Genomic DNA, 19027 nt, shown 5'->3' on the forward strand with positions numbered 1-19027 from the left:
GGAGAAAAATAAAAAAAAAAAAAGATAACTTTAAAGCTGTGGATATAGTTACAAGTCAACTGGAATAAAATTTATTTAGCTGACTTTGACTCTGTAGTCCTGTTCAGCAGTTTCCTCAGGAGACATAACATTTCATGAGTATCTTGGTTTTGAAAAATGGTGATACACTATTAAAGAAATGCGGACATCAGACTGACTAATAATGTGGATGTGAAAACTTAGAAGGGAGAGGCAAGGCATGGTATGTAATATAGAAAAGGAGATCTGCAAATCCTCTGCAGCAATAATGCAGAGGGTAGTACTCTTCCGTAAATATTTGAGATCAGGAACTATAAAAGACTGATTTGTGAGTGAGACACATCATGGAAATGGCAAACAATAATGGATACACATGTACACCTGTTTCAAGACTGGTCACTGCTACATAATTACTTTATCTGTGACTGTTGTTTGCTTAGAAAGCCAGCTATATTGGCAGTAATGATCTGCATAGGCCAGTATAGGAATTTGAATGTCATAAAATCATGTTTGAATGGTTGCCTGTGAGCAGTTGCTGCAGAAGAAAAGCATAAAGAAGCTATTCTGGAAATCTGTCCAGACAATTCTCACAGCTGTTTAGTATTTTACAGATAAGAAAATGGAGGATATTACTGACTGAAAAATCCTTTGAAAAATTACCTTGCCCAACAGGACACACTGTTCAAAAGTAGCACTGGTGTACATATTTAAGTCTTATGTTCACACTAACCACAGATCAGATTATATTACAGTTCACACCACAAAATAAATAAATACATAAATAAATAAAATCTCACTAGATATATGCCAAAGGTGAAGACAGTCAGATGTCATCTTTGTACACACAAATGGGAGCTGAATTCCAAATAGAGATAAATAAGAGAGATTCTGAAACACATCCTTACCAACTGTGTAATGTAGATAGTTTTACTATGACAAGTAAATATACTTTGTAGTGCATAGCCAGAATACTTCCCTGCTGTGAGAGAACTTAATAAAAAAAGTTTAACAAGAGTCTCCAGAACTTGTATTTTATCAGCCAGAGCAATCATAACACCCAGTACACAGCAGATCCCTCATCAGATTAGCCCACATCCTCCCCCACCAGACTACCCCATATCCAAAAATCCTGGTCACTAGCCTTCATATTTATATTTGTTTAGAGGCTAAAAGACATTGTCCTGGGAAGCACTGAGCATTCTCATGATGGCACTGAAAATCTGAAGTCAATAGAACTTGAAGGTGTTCATCTCATCACACCATATGACTGAGACATAAATAAGAAGCATTTCATATCTCTAGCTTGTTTCTTCTGCTTGAAAACACAAAATAGAAGTTGCCAGGCAGACGCCTACTGTGGAAAGTTCTCCAACCACTGTGCCCTAACACTGAAACAACAGCAGTCCTTTGCTGGTAAACAATGGAGATGATTCTCACGTGCTATTTTTTAAGCAGCAAGATTCCTTTTCCATCTCCCAGGACCATAAAGCGTGAGTTAGTGAGGACCCTGTTATGGTCTTTAATCAAGGAGTTGCCCTGTAATAAATACATTTGATGAAACTGAGGAACTTATTTTGCTGAAAAGTTATCTTTTGTTGGAGATACAAATTACATCCTTGTTCAGATATCTTGATATACTTACAACGCCTTTTTCCCATACGACTGACATCCTGTCTTCCACACCATTCACTCCATTAGGGATTTTGGTAAAATCATCCTTTCCCAGAGCTTTCTGGCATATGTCGAAAGTGCAATTGTCAGTCGCTGTCACAGACAGGTCAGCACTACGAAGAAACAAAGTACATTATCAACTGGATCATGTACCAGACAGTGCCACACAAGAAAATCTGTTGGGTAGATCCAGTCATCCTTTCTGCAAGGAAAAACTGATAATACCCTGTCAGCCAGTCTTCTGTTCCAGCCTCTAAGAGTAGTTTCACAGTGACAGACAGCTTCTCTTCAGAAAACCTGCAAAAGACACTAAGCACAAAAACCACATTTTTAATTTGGGTATGTCAAAGGTGTCCCACAAATGGAGGACTGTCCCACTTCACCCAGAGCAAAAGAGTAAATTTCATCCTCACTTAGAGCAATTTTGGCGTGTCACTCCCTGTGAAGTTAACCTAGATTTGCACTACCACCAGTCAGACTGTGTTCAGGCATACATTCAAAGATTCTTAGGTCAAATTCAGCACTTCTGTGGAGTTAGGGTTTATTGGAAAGTGATATACCAGCAAAACACATTTCATTAACTGCAGATATCTGAAGGATACTTCTGTTCATAATTCCTTCTGAAGCAGACAGTATGAAGTGGACAAGACGTATCTGCCTCCAGAAAACAGAGGGCTTAGCTTCTATGTAGAATCCAAACTTCAAGTGAAAAAAATGAGTTGACAAGAAAAGCCAGAACCTCTAGCTGTGACCACGTTTTACAGATTTCCCGCCAACATACAGGCTTACTGTTCCCCTGGTTATGTTTCATTTTTTTGCTGCAGAACTAGCAAGGCAAAGCTTATTGACTAAAATCAAGTGGGGAAAGAAGGTCACAAGAGTTCAGAGAAAAAAAAAGAATCTGAACAGCTTCTAATATCTGTAACAAAAATGTTTTTATCTATGGTTTCACCTTCCATTTCTCCTTCCTGATAATACAACATTATGTACTGAGAGAATCTCCAGGGCATCAACCTGCTATTATACACTCAGAAAAAAAATTGCTGAGTATTTGGGCATCAGCTGTCACTGTTTGTTCATCTGCTTACTTGGCCAGTAAGTTCATGAGGAAATCAGGAGTAGAAGGATCTGGTCTCAGAGGAGGTCCCATGACATGTGCTGCAGCATGAGCCCAGTCTTTATTCCAATAGTTGGTACCGTCAGTGCCAAGACAAGCAGCAATAGTCTCCCCATAAACCACCTTTCCTGAAAAACACAAAGGAATAGTATCATCATCAAGTAACATAAAAATGCATATCTTGTATTTTTCCTGTTTCAGATCTTTTTGGTTGTAATGGATTTGAATTTGAATGAATGTTTCAAATTAAATACCAACATATGGAGGGACATAATAAAATAAGCTATAACACAGCATCTCTGTTCTGAATATTCTGCTGGTAATTTCCCAATATATTTTCTCATAAGAGCATTGCTTTGGCAAGTTTTTTAATTAAATTGTTGACAGATATATTATAATGGGTTTTACACATTGTTTACTAGGTGTGTGATAGAAATTGCAAAAGGAACACAGTCCTCAGCTGCATTAATTACATTCAAGATCCATATATTTCTTGGTAGCACCTGTCTGATGTTCTGAAATTATTGCTGATGTAACAATGTGAGTCAATATATACAGCAAACAGACCTTTATAACTGTCATACTATAATTGCAGGCCTGCTAACCAGGAAAAAAATGTGGCACAAGACATAAATCTAAAGAGTGTAAAAACATTTCAAAAATAATAATAATAAAAAAAAGCATAAATACTTCAATTTTAAAAGTTATTTCCCAGACTTTAATTCTACATGGCACAGTATTCTAGATTTCTCAGAAGAGGACCCCAGTCAAAACCAACTTTTTAGCTTTTGGATAGAGCTAATACATTTAATTTTTTTTATTATTATTATTTATTTATTTTATTTTTTCCCCTCCTAGGAAACATGGGCTTGAAACTCATCAGAACAAGATGGGAGATTAAACAAAATATTTCATTCCCTGAAGAGGTGGTCCAGCCACTTTGTTCTGTATGTGAGAGAAGATAGTGCCAACTGACCATGATGGTCTCCAAAGAAACAGAGCAAGCTAACCTTACGCACCCACTCATAGGCTGCCTGGTGCTTATTAAAGGCAGCCTCTGCTGGATTCTAGCAAGAGCTTTCTCCTGCCCCTGTTTTCTGAAAACAGTGTGCACCTTACGATGGATCTCAGATTTCACTCTAGTGACCACAGACAACTTTTAATAGAACTATCATTACATTACCCCAGCTGGTCATTGCTTGGTGCTACTAGACAGTGTTTTTTTTTTTTTTTTTTTTTTTTTTCTGTCTAAGTTAGGTATTCACCTGTAGTGCTGGAAAACAACAAAGCAAACCATTGCAGATTTCTTGCTATGCATTAGGTTCTGGTATTTCTGTGAGCTGCTACACTTGCATAGGTAGCTTCTGAGGAGCTCAGTTCTTGTAAAAGTTTCCCACTGTGGTAGTATAATTTCTTAAATTTTCTGTGCTAGACTTGCAAGAAGGCCTCATACAATTTCTGAAGACTATATTAAATTATATAGTTCTACAGTTATTTCTCCAAGGTTTCAAGACCTGCTCTGACATTACCGTACATTGCATTTACTCCAAGTACTACGTAGTACAACTTCTACCACAACCTAGAGACTCCCCGTTAGCATTATTAATTTGCTCTAATGCTCTCAGCATGCTCTGACATACTGAACTGATGTACCTGTGCTGATGCCTTGGCTTGAAGCATTTTAAGCTTCCAGTACCACTTACCTGCATAGAAACTTCCATACAAAGAAAACCTGAACTATATATCATTAGGGCATAGCTATAAATGTCAAAAGTTATAATGGTAGGAAGAGAATAAATGTTTAGTTTCCATAAATAATTTCTTACATCAGTTTCATGACATAAAAATTGAAAGATAGTCTTCAAACTCATAGCTGTATATGCTGAGTTGATTCTAACCCAGGTACTGCAGGTGATGACGGTATTTCTGCAGTCAGAATTTGACCTGAACAGCCCCCCTTGTTCCCATGAGTGGGAAACAGTACAAGCCACTTCCGCAAGTGACTTTGATTATGCACACTGCAGCTTCAACGGACTATATCTGGACATTCTGCTGACTGTGCAATTTCTTGCATTTCATTTGGGCCATGCCATGACTAGTCAGACTGAAGGGTGCAATAATACCAACATTCTGTTTTAATCCAAGTAACAATGAAATTCCACATTAAAGCTCTTTTAGCTCAATTGGCTTCTGTCTGCCAATTCAGGCATAAAATTGGAGTAATGTAACAAACCAGGTCTTTCCATTTATCATGTTTTCCTGCATTCAACAAAAATATTAAGCAGAAAGTGTTCTTCTGTTTGGTCTTTCTGGCATCTCTGAGCTGCTGGGAAATAACTGTAGATTTGGTGACTTCTTCATTACACATGAAACTGACTTGCAAGACCTTTATTCATATAAATTGTTTTATAACAAAGATGAACACAAAATCGTAATTTATTTTACCATTTATCAGAACTCAGAAAGAGTTATAATCTTGAGAAACAATAACTAAAATTTACAGGCTTGAAAAACTGGTCCCTGTGTGTTTATTCTAGTGAAATTTTCCAAAGGACTTAGGATGAAGTCATATGGGGCAAAGGTACTCAGTAACCAGCTAAGATCTGAAAGAAGCAGGACTGCAAGGCCACTTTAAGGTCTACTCCCAGGAAAGCAGGACTCATCATGAGTAATGGTTTCTTGGGAAGACAAATGCCACAGAATCACAGAATCACAGAATAGTCTAGGTTGGAAGAGACCTCCAAGATCACCAAGTCCAACCTCCTACCTAACGCTAACAAATCTTCCACTAAACCATCCCTAAGCTCTACATCTAAACGTCTTTTAAAGACCTCTAGGGATGGTGACTCAAAATGTCACTCCATTGACTCAAAAAAAATCACTCTAAATGTCATTCATTCCCAACTCCACCCCTCACCCCTTTGCCTTCTTTACCCCAGGTTTTATTGCTGAGCATGACCCTGTATGGTATAGAATATCCCTTTGGTCAGTTTGGATCACCTGTCCTGGCTGTGTTCCCTTCAGCTTTTGTGTGTACCCCCAGCCTCCTCGCTGGCAGGGCAGCATAAGAAGCACAAAATTTCTGTGTACACACTGCTCTGAAACAACTAAAACACTGGTGTGTTATCAACACTGTTTTCATCAAAGATCCAAAACACAGCATTATATGAGCCTCTACAAAGAAAATTAACTCTGTCCTAGCCAAAATTATGACAGGACCCCAGAGCTAAATGCAGCACTCCAGGTGGGGTCTCACAAGAGTGGAGCAGAGGGGGAGAATCACCTCCCTGACCCAGATGCAGGACCTTGCTCTTGGCCTTGTTGAGCCTCATGAGGTTCACACAGGCCCACCTCTCAGGCTTTCCCAGCTTGGTGTCATTGGTAAACTTGCTGAGGATGCACTCGATCCCACTGTTTTTGTCACGGAGAAAGATGTTAAACAGTGCCAGTCCCAATACCAGCCCCTGAGGAACACCACTCCTCACAAGTCTCCACTTGGAGATTGAGCCATTGTCTGCAACTCTTTGAGTAAGATCATCCAGCCAATTCCTTACCCACCAAGTGGAGAAAGAAGTTGTCATAAATATGTTCCAGGAACCTCCTGGATTGCTTATGCCCTAAAGTGTTGTCCCTCCAGCAGAGAGCGGAACAATAAGCGTAAGTTGTTTCAATTTCTTTATAAACACTGAAGAAGTATACTGATATAAAGTCATTTATCATACTGACACTGCAGACTACTCCTATGCCTAACAATATCTTACAGTATTTACTATCAACATAGAATTTTTTACTTGATTACTGTGTTATAAAACACCACCTCCTGTCTTAGGTATTTTATGTTCACAGCCAGTGTTTTGTTTTTAATCTGAGTATTTAAAGTGTTGTTACAGCTTCTTGTAGTTAACGTTGTCACCACACCTATGGATGTACAAAGAACAGTAAACTTATGGATACAATCCACATTATCAGCAGCACTGTCATCTAGTGGAGAAATCTAACATAGCACAGTACCAAAAATGTGCTTCTAAACAATATGCTGGTGATTATTTTATAAACTTGAATTACAGAAAAATCTTAGTATAAAGGTCATGATCAATACATATTCCACATAAATGTATCCATCCATTTTAGCACAATAATGTCAGGCTGCTGTTGATTGCACTTTTTGTCCGAGATCTCAGACTCTGCATTTTAGTATTAATCATCTATGCTGCTAGGAAACTTTTCTAAAGCCAAGAAATGAGGAAACTGAGGTCTGTATGTATTTCATATAAGGTCAGATGAAAAGATAACAGGGACAGATAACCCATAAGGGCTCCGGCCCCCTAAATCATGGCCTCTGTCCTACTCATTCCACTCATATAATGTCCCTTCATAGTGCTGTTGTTCCACAGGCACCTCTGGGTGAACTTACAGATAGATGAGTATGTAGAAAAACCCGAATCCCTACAGCCTACAGACTGCTTTTAGCCTGCCCAACAGCTGGCCAAGAGGGTCAGGCTCCCCTCTCTGGCAGAACTATTTATGAACCCTGCAGTGTATGACCGGAGAAACCCTTCCCTGGAGGGAATTAAGACTTTTGGACACTGTCAGCATCACCATGATTTCTAAGTGCCTAGTGAATAGGAGTCCCGGTTATATAATGGCACTGTCTGTAAAAACATGGAGTGGTTGCTGTTGCAGAACTTCTCACCTAAATGGCTGGTAAAGGCTTGAAGTCTGTAACTCAAGGGAGAGGAATGGCAATTGTCTTGGACTGGTCATATAATTTTTAATGCAACGCTGGCCTGTCCATCACTTAAACTGTGGAGATATAGCATGAAGGACAAAAAGGTTGTTCTGGGGAGAAGGAAAGGCTCAATCCCGTTTGCTGTTATGTCACACTGCTTAGCTCCCTTTGGGCCCCAAAACATACGCAGTTTAGACATCCTGTTCCAAGTACACCGATGTTTTGAGGGTTAAGGCACCCATGCTAAGTAGGACATTAATGCCCCTTTCTCTATTACCATGGTCAAAGCATAAACGAATTAGAACTTTTACCTTCTCTTCGTGCATTGGCTAGCACCCTTGCTGCAGATTTACTCATTACATGAACAACAAAAAGGGGACAGTTTACAGCATTTGCTATGGTAATGACTCTCAGGGTAGCCTCGGCCTCAACTTCCTCTGGACGTGAGAGAACATGCCCTTCAGGACCAGTTATTCCCATTGACAGCAACTTCTTAGAATTCTGGACATAAAAAACATTTAAGAGTCAGTTAAAGTGCAACCATGGTGTCATGAACATGTAGCCAGCCAAATGGATCCTAAACTAGACACTATAGTTAGTTTGAGAAAGAACAAGTCAATTAGGATATTTTCCATTTCAGAGGAGTTATTGTTGTGTTACCTGAAATCCACTATATCTTTCAATAAACACAGATTTCAGAATGACTAAGACTTGAGAGAACATGCTTCACTGGCTTTCAGAGGTAAATCACTACTTTTGAAAATCCTAATTCTGTATCAATTTGTGTATCAAAAATGATCATAGCCAGTAACTGAGATGACAATACTGACCCCTCTTTAGGAAAACATTGAAAGATCCTTACTAAGCACAAAGATACACATCAAGAGCCTCTTGAATGAGGCTCTGAGGTTTAAAGAAGCATAAGATTTTGTTCCTATATTATTACAGGAGTTTATGCTTGGCTGATTTGGAATTACTTAGCAATAAATTCATTTCTGCTATGGGACATGGTCAGAGTCAAAGCACTTTTGACTAGAATAGTTGAAGAAACTCAAAGATATGAGACTGTACGTGTACTCCAAGTGCCTCTACATATCACTGAGATATTAGCATTAAGTACAAAGTGAGGCTGTCCACGCACAAAGGGGCCTTAAACTTTTGTGCCCAGAGATGCTTCCTCTGTACTTCTGGATTTGGTCCTGTTAGATGAGATGACTATGTTTGGAGAGACCAGGTATAAGACCAGGTATAATATACCTGACATGTAAATGCTTGTCCAAGTGTTCCCACTTCAACCTGTCCCATGATCAGTCTCTGACTGATGCTTTCTTCATCAGCCAAATATATGTATTTTATTGCAAGTATGTATGTTTTTCTGCAAGTATAACTCTCATTAGAACAGGTCCATTTGCTTCCTGTCTGTCCTGAACCCAGTACTCCAGCTTATAATTTCTTGGCCTACCACAAGCATCATTTGGGATTTTGGCCAAGATATTTTTCTTTAGTTGCCTGGAAGTTAAATAGGGGAAAAAGCCTTTCCCTACTTTACAATGATCTATTGAAGTGCTTAGATAACAGCATTAGTATTATTCCTGAATTTGATGGATAAAATGACAAATGCTTACCTGTGCAATTAGGTCACCATTCTCTGCATGGACTTGAGCAACTGCTCCAAGTTCCCTGCAGTAGGAAAAGGCTGCATATAATTCCTCATCATTGAGCATGTATACATCTTTATAGGCCATAAACATCTTGAAGGAGTTGACACCTTTGTTCTCAGCAAGACTTTTCATTTCTTCCTTAACCTGAAAGACAGTCAGCAATTCTCAGAAAACAGCAATATAAAATTTTACCTGTTAACTTTCTACAAATAAATTGAAAGTATGAACCAACAACAAGCCTTTACTGAATCACAGAATCACAGAATTGTAGGGGTTGGAAGGGACCTCCAAAGATCATCGAGTTCAACCTCCCTGTCAAGGCAGGTTCCCTAGAGCAGCCTGCCCAGGTAGGCATCCAGATGAGCCTTGAATATCTCCAGAGAAGGAGACTCCACAACCTCCCTGGGCAGCCTGTTCCAGTGCTCCATCACCCTCACTGTGAAGAAGTTCTTCCGCATGTCAGTGTGGAACTTCCTGTTCTCCATCTTGTGTCCATTACCCCTTGTCCTGTCCCCACAAATCACTGAAAAGAGGTTGGCCAAATCCCTCTGTCTCCCACACCTCAGGTATGAGATCCCCTCTCAGTCTTCTTTTCTCCAGGCTGAACAGACCCAGGTCTCTCAGCCTTTCCTCATAGGAAGATGCTCCAGGCCCCGTATCATCTTTGTGGCCCTTGGACTCTTTCCAGGAGATCCCTGTCTTTTTTGTACCAGGGAGCCCAGAACTGGACACAGTACTCCAGGTGAGGCCTGACCAGAGTAGAGGAGGAGAATGACCTCTCTTGACCTGCTGGCCATGCTCCTTTTAATGCACGCCAGGATCCCATTGGCCTTCTTCGCCACCCGGGCACACTGCTGGCTCATGGTCAACCTGTCATCCACCAGGACCCTCTTTCCTTCCAGGAAGGAAGGAGGTCCTTCCCCACAGACCTCCTTTCCAGCAGGTTATCCCCCAGCCTGTACTGATACTTCTGGTTGTTCCTTCCCATGTGCAGGACTCTACACTTGCTCTTCTTAAACCTCATTTTGTTTCCTCCTGCCCAGCTCTCCAGCCTGTCCAGGTCTTGCTGAATGGCAGCACAGCCTTCTGGCATGTTGGCCACTCCTCCCAGCTTTGTATCACTGGTGGACTTGCTGTGAGTGGGCACTATTCCCTCATCAAGTTCATCGATGAAGATGTTGAACAAGACCGGACCCAGGACCGACCCCTGGGGAACACAGCTAGTCACAGGTCTCCAGCCAGACCCTGCACCTGATCACCACCCTCTGAGCTCGGCCAGTCAGCCGGTTCTCAACCCACCTCGCTGTCCACTCATCTATCCCACACTTTCTCAGCTTTGCTAGCGGGATGTCATGGGAGACAGGATCGAAAGCCTTGCTGAAGTCAAGGTAGATGATATCCACTGCTCTCCCCCATCTACCCAGCTGGTGATGCCATCATAGAAGTCAACGATGTTGATCAAGCATGATTTCCCCTTGGTGAATCCATGCTAACTATTCCTCATAACATTCTTCTCTTCCAATTGCTTGGAGATGGCATCTAGAACAAGCTGTTCCATCACCTTTCCAGGGACAGAGGTGAGACTGATGGGTCTGTAGTTTCCCGGATCCTCTTTCTTGCCCTTTTTGAGGACCAAAGTGACATTGTCTATCCTCCAGTCCTCAGGCACCTCTCCTTTACTCACCCATCAAACATATACTCAGTCCTAACAGTCCAAGTCATACATTTAAAGGCTTATTTATACTATCCTCTTGTATCAAATTGCTTCTCAAAGTATACAAACCAGCCCAACTATAGGGCAGGTATTAGAGGTGCAAACTGATTGGAAGGGAAAGCTTTTTAAAAAAGACAGTGAAGTATAATTTTTTTCCAGGGAAAACCTCCTGATATTGAAAACACTCTGTCCAATATCAACATCTATGTATCCAACCTCTAACAAGGAGCATGGAAATATGTAAAAATTTGATTTTCAAAATTGAATCCTAACAGTCTCCTGACAAATGACAGTGACAGAAAGGTTCTTATCTTCTAGAGCTGTGTTCTAATGCTAAATGACACACACATAGCCCTTGAAATATTTTGTCCCTAAACTAAATAGCTGCAAAACTCTATATGCAAGCCTGCTTTCTTTCCTATATGCACTTCTTGATAAGATTCCCTGCTTCTGCTCGAGTTTGTGAAACAAAATTGTATATCCCAAGGAAGAAAGAATGATGCAGTTTTTAGCCCAAAGGTTTCTTGAGGAGCTGGTTAGGTAAAACTATCTGTTAATTAACTTTTGATTTTCCTTCCCATCAAAATGATGGTGACAGTACTTGGTGTGTATCTCTGATGCTCTTATGGTTTTGATGTGTTTCTTTTGAAAAATTAAAACATTGTATTTCATCTTTTCCCTAATAATATGTTTGGATCTGCCCAAGAAAGGTGAGAGATTAATAAAAAAATATTAAGGAAAAATCTGGGGATTCACCTGGGAGAGGGGTGGGAGCATTAGCTTTAGTGGAAATTATCCAAAAAAAAAATAAAAATAAAAAAATACTGGACATAAGGCCCTACTCTGGCATAAATGTGGAAGTAAAAAGCATTTCTTTTTCACTTATTTTCTTTATCACAAATTACTAATACTAAAGGAAGGCATTCTAAAGAATGATTATAACCAAGAGAGGATTTGATAGCAAATGAGAAGGATATGAAATACCAAACTCCTCAACTACTTTATCCAGGTCTTTTATGGCTACAAAACATCAGACTTTTTATTTCCTCAGTCTTGGCCTTTAAAAGTAGAAGTTAAACTTCTTAAGACAAAACAGAGCATTTCACTGATTTACACTTCCCTAGTTTAACTAGAATTTTCAGTGTAATTCTACTTTTCTCTACTAAGGCTATTTCAAATGCTTATTTCTCAAACTTCATTGGAGAATTTATTGCATGTCTTTCCTTTAAGCTAGAACTTGGAGTCAGTCTGTTTAGTGTTTAGTGCACAGAATACCAAAGATGGAGTGTTTGCAGAGTGAAGGCTTTGGTTTACATATTTTAAAAATAAAAAATTAGAGGAAGTACTGATACTTCATACTTAAAAATGGAATTTACTAAGTATGTTTATGACCAATGCAAGTTCTCTAAGTGGTCTTGTATAACATCGGTCAAGTACATGAAAAGTTCATTTCCTCAGTAAAACTTCCAGGCAATCAGCAAACATTCACACAACGAGGATGATTCTCCCATACTTAAGTTCCAAAAAGATTTTCTGCATAATCTCACATTTAAGAAATTCTTGCTTCTGATTCTGTTTTACTTTAAGGAAGTATTACTGCAGTCACTCCTTTGCAAATAAAATTAATTGCCATGTTTTTCATATATACTCTTATTAATACATAATCCCTACCCAAATCCCAAGACTTAACATGAATGTAGATTATTGAGTATTCAGGTAAAAAAAATAAAAAAAATTAAAGCTTGTCCTTTTTGGTCTGGCTGGTCTTGACTTTGCACAATCTGCTTCCTTTTCCTTTAATCTCATGCAATATTATCTAAGGATGTAGGTTATCTGCAGACTTTTCGAACACACATACTTTTTATAAAGTGTGGACTATTCCAAATGTAGTTTGCACATACAAAAATATGCTAACTATAACACTGCAGGCAAATACATTTACCACCTGAGGACTTATTCAACACAGATGTGGTACGAATTCAGGAAAGTGAAAATCAGCGTTTGTGTCTACCTTGTTGCTCCACCATGTAACGGCCACATGCAATGCATAATCACAGCAGACTTTCGGGTCTGCCCAGCTTTTCCACAAATCAAAAGCTTCAATAAGAGAGGAGCCTTTTTGAGGAATGGCAAAGTCGATGATCATAGTGGTGCCTCCTGCTACAGCAGCCTGAAAGAAAAAAGTTAACATTTAGCAGTCAGTGACAAAAATGCATAGTTCCTCCTACCCTCTCTGATTCCCTAACAGTTACATATTGATACACTGAAAAGCCAAAAGTCAATGCAGTTTTCTTGAGTGAAGTCTGAACTTGCAAAATGATTGTTGACATTAATTTTGATTCCTTTGAGAAGGATGTTCCTTTGAGAAGGAAGTTTTTGCACTTATAATCAAATCAAAGATTTGGAAATGAGTCAGCAGCATGCATCAGTGAGTATTCTTAAGCAGATGGGATCACAGAGAAAGAGGACCAAAAGACCACAGACAACCTGAGATATGCTTACTCAGAGTCTACTTAGTTGAAAAAAACAAGTCCGTGTAACAGAAAAGCATTAAGGGACAGATACACAATGGAAAAAAAAAATAATAATAATAATAAAAAAATAAAAATCCAGTATGAGAATCCCCAAACTCCTGTCTAACACCAGAAGGATTTAAAAAGTGTTTTGAAATTAATTTTGTTACTGGAAGGGTACTATTTTGGAAAACTGCACAGAAGATGTCCAGAAAGGATGAGATATTTACAGCCTCCATATGGATACCTCTAAGTATATAAAATATCATTTTGTATTAGTTATGAGGATTAAAATTGACTTTTAATGGAGAACTTTCATTCTCCTTTACAGACAATTGAATATTACTTTTTCTTCCTTTGAAGGAACTTTGGTAGTCACTGTCAGAAACCAGATCTTGGACGAGAGGAAATGGGTACAGTAAGGGAATTTCTTTGTTGTAATTGTTTCTCTCTTCCAAATTAGTAAGAGAAATTGTCTTATTGCTCTGAACAACATCCCTTTGCAAAACAGGTACAACCTATTCAGATCAAAATACAAACAGTTTAAATTCATGCTACTTTATTCTATTTCTAAATCAACCAGATTTTTCCTTCTTTCTCTAAAATATATTTATTTGACTCTGTCTCATTAAAGCTCATAAATCCTTCTTTATAAAGTTCTAATATTTCTTTTAATTAGGAAAAAATATTTGGCTTGCCCCCATGAAAGTGATTTTTTTTTTTTTTGGTAATAAATGGTTGTGTTTTGTAAATTTCAAATATATTTCAAACAATTGTCTTGACTTAGCAATCAGAAGTAAAATTGCAAATATGTCAGTACATTTAGCAAAAAAAAAAAAGTTTGGAGAATGACAAACTTCTGTGATTCTGTGATGAATTAAACAACACATTGACTCCAAGAAAAGTTGTTCCAACTGTCATCTTTTTTTTTTTTTTTTTTTAATAAAACATCTTGGTTTCTTAATTGTTAAACAGGATTTAAACTTCAAGAGTATTTGTAAGCTTGCAGGCAAAACAAAACAAAACAACAACAAAAAAGTCACAGGTTCCACAATTCCTACCAAAGTCTCCTTTTTCCTATAACACTTGTAAATAGAAATCTTCTGTGCCTTTATTTATTCGAATGAATGGATAAATCTTAGCTTATCACTGTGTTCATTTCTGTGATAGTTGGAATACCACATTGTCTCTGATTCTCCTGCCAAGATATGTTAGATAACAACCTTGGGAAAACAACTCTGAACACTTTCCACACTTTGGCCTGGGTCAAGAATCTAATCCAATATCTAACTTTGTGACATCAGATCACTAGATTGGATCTAGAATCTTCCGTTAGTCACCAAGTGACTAAGGACATACTGTTTTGTGTATGCAGTCTGTGTTTTAGAGCTTCTGTGCCAAATGCCTTCAGTGGAAATAATTATTCAAAAAAAAATAATAATAAAATAAATTACATGCTAATTCAAATTCTTACTTTCGTTTTGCAAGTTAGCATGGAATTCATCTCCCATAATTTGGGATTTCATAGCATAGGCACCTAAATTTGAGTTAGTCCAAATCTTTGATTCTCTTAATGTCAATGGAGGCACATTAAAGAATCGTCTTCAAAGAGAAATAAAGGATTGTTGCACAAATAATAATAATAATATAATATATTTCTGTATATATTTCTGAAATATAATATATTTCTGTAGTGTAAATCATGTAAAGTAAGTATTCCAGAAATCTAATTCTGCACTGCATTCAGCCAGGAAACCTGAGTTGTGATGTCTGTAGACAAGCAGAACAGACATTGTGGACTTGGGGTTTCTTTCTATCCATGTATCACAAAAAGCAGTGTGAAGACCAAAAACAGATTGCGGAAGCCATTTCAATAACTACAATGTGTTGTGAGGCCTATATAATAACAGATTCCCTTGTTTCTACCAGATAGCTAAGGAAGATACTGAGTGCGGGGAAAAAAATTGCAATGATCAATTTTAAAATACTTTTCCAGCTATCAGTTCTGGAGATTGAGATTCAGTGGCATATTTTTCCTTTTTCTATCTCATTTTATGTTTGACTTGGAGAGACATGATACGTTTGGCAGAGAAGCCTGGATATGCTGTGATGGACAAAATAATTTTTGTCAAAGTTTTGCTGAGTAATTACACCCTATTTTAATGAGCTACCATAACTTCCATGGGCATTCAGAAGAACAATTCTAGTTCTTAAAGCTATGCAGTGTAAAACATTTCTATTCCAAATAACAGCAGCAACATCAGCAGATCTATCTTGAATTGGAGTAAATACTGTTATTGAAAGAAACTTGACAGCAATTTAAGGATAATATACAGATCGTAGTTCTCTCTCCAGTACTCTGGGTGACAAATTCAAAAAAAAAATAAAAAAAAAAATCCTTGTTAGAGTATGAAAATATACAATTAATCCACTTAGACAGTCCAGCTCAAGCCCTCATAACATGACAGGGCAGGAAAGAAATGAAATTTCCTGTGGAAGAATAGGGTCAATCTAAGCAGGAGTGCAAAGTTTAAAGGCTTGTAAGACTTCAGTGGTTTTCATATCACACCATTCATTAGAATGAGTTGAATTTAATGTATTTCAACTATCTTAAAGATGCAGATAAGTATTTTGCACAACAGAAAAAGATCAGTGAAAATTATTTAGTTAGAAGGGACACACTTTCTTCTCATTCTTAGCAAACCTCAGCTCTGCCATGAGAGGGGCAGGTTATAACAGGCTCTCTGGGGATGCTGGCTAACAGACAAGCCATTTCACAGGGCAACATGATCCCTTCCGTGGGCAAAGGATTTCAGCCTGTACAGCAAAGCACTTAAAAAGAGCTTACAAATTTCAGGGAGCTCTCTATGAGTATCTTTACTGTATAGAGATGAGGCATTGTTAATACTATTAACTAATACACTGCAGGTAATATAATGAGATCAGCTAAAATTTTGAAAATAGAACTCTAAGCACTTAAGTGGGAGAAATTAGATATTTTTAGAAAGCGTATTTGAACGGGATATTCACTGAGACAGTAAGTAGAGAAGTGAATGAGAGATGAAAAATTTACATTCCCCCAAGCTAACAGAGGAGAAAGATCAGATTACCACAGAAGTATTCCCAACACACTGGGGGAGTTAAACTGTTGCTTTAGGTTAACCTTTGATCAGAAAAGTATGAAGCTCATATGAAGGCGTGTTGCATTTGGCATGGCGACAGCCAAGGTAAATGACTGTTCTTTACACTTGCTACCTGCAGATAGTAAGGTCTCTGAAGGAACCCAAAATAACATGCTGGTAGAAGGTGGACCTTTGTGTACCCTGACTGCTTATTACAACAGCCCAACCAAGGGACAGCAACAATTGCCTGTACTTGATGGATACTCTCTTCTCTCTGTTAGCATTAATATACATAATCAGCAGATACATCTCCAAGGAAGCCCAGCTGCACACATAGACATGCACATGTGCACTGACATAGTTGCACACACCCACCTTTGTTCCTGTATAGAAGTCATCTTTTGACTTGCTACCCATAAAAGGGAACTGCATGTGCGTATGAGTATCGATGCCTCCAGGGATCACCAGCTTGTCAGTCGCATCCAGCACGGTGAGTCCAGTGGCGGGCTCGGGGTTTAGGTTTGGTCCCACTTCCTGCACAATTCCGTCCTCCACATACACATCAGCCTCCACAGACTGGTCATCATTCACAACTTTTCCCCCTTTGATGAGAAGTCTCTGCTTTGGCATGGGAGCCTAGAAGGCGATGATAAGACTCAGCTCAGAAAATTGCTCTTGCCGGAGAGTACCTCACTGCCCACCCTTCTCGCAGAGCCGTGTGCTATCTGAAAGTGGCCCTAAGCACACAACACACAGGGTTATTTAAACAGAAATCAGAGGATTTGCCCCCTTGGCCTTTGGCAGCTCCACCTACCTACTGCCTTTGGGGAGGCACCAGTGACCAAGGGCGTGCAGTGAGCTGAAGCAGACAACCTGCTTCTGGCCATTTCTGCTGTAGTTCTCTTTACCTAGGGAAGGGGGAGGCAGGCTTTTGGGACAGTCCGGCTAGATTCTCGTGGCACTTGCTTGCAGTCCTGCCCTGTGCCCGTTTGAAACATGACGGCCATTTGGGAAATCTGGCTGTTCATGGATTTGCGATGCCCAAAGGTGACCGTAGCTCTATGCAGTTGTGTTTGACCACCCAAGGGTAACAGGAGCTCTCTGGCTCGGGAGCCCAAGGGTGACTTGAGCTCTCCACGGAGGTGGCTGAGGAGCCTGTGGGACCAAGCAGAGGGGCCTTGAGAGCCCAGGGCAGCAGGGACCAAGCTTCACTTGAGTCACCACAGCCCAGTGTGCTGGGGGCCTCCTAAGTACCCTCCAGAGGGCACAAGCCATCAGCAGCCATTCCCAAGTCATGTTTTAGAAGATATTTTAGGGGACAGGCCCACAACCCTGGGGACCCAAGCGCAGCTGCCCCCCCAAATGCCAGTACTCAGAGAAACACAACGGCCATTGGCAGGGGGCAGAGGGCAGCCCCTCAGGGAGTTGTGGGCACCACCGATGCCTCTCCTCACCTTGTCCTCGATCGCTGGGGGCACATGGCTATTATCAAAGGACCACATGAAAACCATCTTCCGGCAGCTGTTGCCTTGCGCCATCGTCCCTGCTTCCCCCGCTGCCCCCGCTGTCCCCACTAGCTGTGCTCAGGGCAGCTGCTCCGTGCTCTGCCCCCGCCGGCCCCGCCTTGTTGCCCACACAACCGCTGGCAGGCCCCGCCCGGTCACGGCCCATGGCCCCATTCCGCTGCACCTTGGCCAGGGCACGGGGGAGGTGGTGGCCCCTTGGGCCAGGAGGGTCGTGGGAGGAGGAACGAGACTTTGGCAGAGGGCTTTTGGGAAAGGGGCTGTCATGAGCCCAGCTGGAAGGGCAGCTTATGCCTTGGCCCAGAGGGAGAGGTGGGAAAGTAAAAGTAAAGTGGAGAGAAAATGATCTGAAAACTTGGACAAACAAAAGGAAACAACCACACTGTACCTATTTAGAAATACTCTTACTGCCCTACAATTGGTTTGCATCTCACGTTTATTTTGTTTTTAATTTCACGTTCCCCATGGACACAACACTGCCTCGCCCTTACTGCTCTGGATGCAGTGTCCTCCCCACACCTTAGCTTTCTCTGTCCTTCGGTCTTAGCTTGCATCTTTCCTTCTGTCCTCAGCACAGGATAAATATGAATGTACACCATGGGAGAGGCGCAGTCCTGGGGACAGCCTCCCTTTGGAAGAGGGCAGGAGCTCGTCTCTAGCATGGCCTGTCCTGCACCACCCCAGGGACACCTGCTGTATGGGTCTTCCCTCTTCTCCAGTAACATGGGGGTGGCTTACTTAGCAGCAACACTGCTTCACTGTGTCCCTGAGCCTGCTGAACACGAGCATCTTCATCCCCTCGACCTCCTTCAGGCCAACAATGTCTTCAAAAGACAGAATATTGTCTACGAGGGCCACGCACCCATATGCTACCAAAAAGACTTTTAGACAAATGAAATGCGATGTGGCACACTACACAGTGCTCACCTTCACATCAGCATGCCACCTTCCTTCTCTCA

General features: G+C 40.3%; 1 protein-coding gene across 1 annotated transcript in view; it reads right to left on the bottom strand.

The window, feature by feature from the left end:
* Positions 1-17296, bottom strand: part of DPYS (dihydropyrimidinase) — a 31863-nt gene extending 14567 nt beyond the window's left edge. The window contains exons 1-6 of the mRNA XM_035319036.1: positions 16921-17296; positions 12922-13080; positions 9161-9340; positions 7847-8036; positions 2778-2934; positions 1661-1802 (exon numbers count right to left, since the gene is read on the bottom strand). Coding sequence (XP_035174927.1) covers positions 1661-1802; positions 2778-2934; positions 7847-8036; positions 9161-9340; positions 12922-13080; positions 16921-17175 — 1083 coding nt within the window. The 5' untranslated portion in view covers positions 17176-17296. The remainder of the gene's footprint in view (positions 1-1660; positions 1803-2777; positions 2935-7846; positions 8037-9160; positions 9341-12921; positions 13081-16920) is intronic.
* Positions 17297-19027: the final 1731 nt, after the last annotated feature.

This window comes from Oxyura jamaicensis, chromosome 2, assembly GCF_011077185.1.
Source record: "Oxyura jamaicensis isolate SHBP4307 breed ruddy duck chromosome 2, BPBGC_Ojam_1.0, whole genome shotgun sequence".
NCBI lineage: Eukaryota > Metazoa > Chordata > Aves > Anseriformes > Anatidae > Oxyura > Oxyura jamaicensis.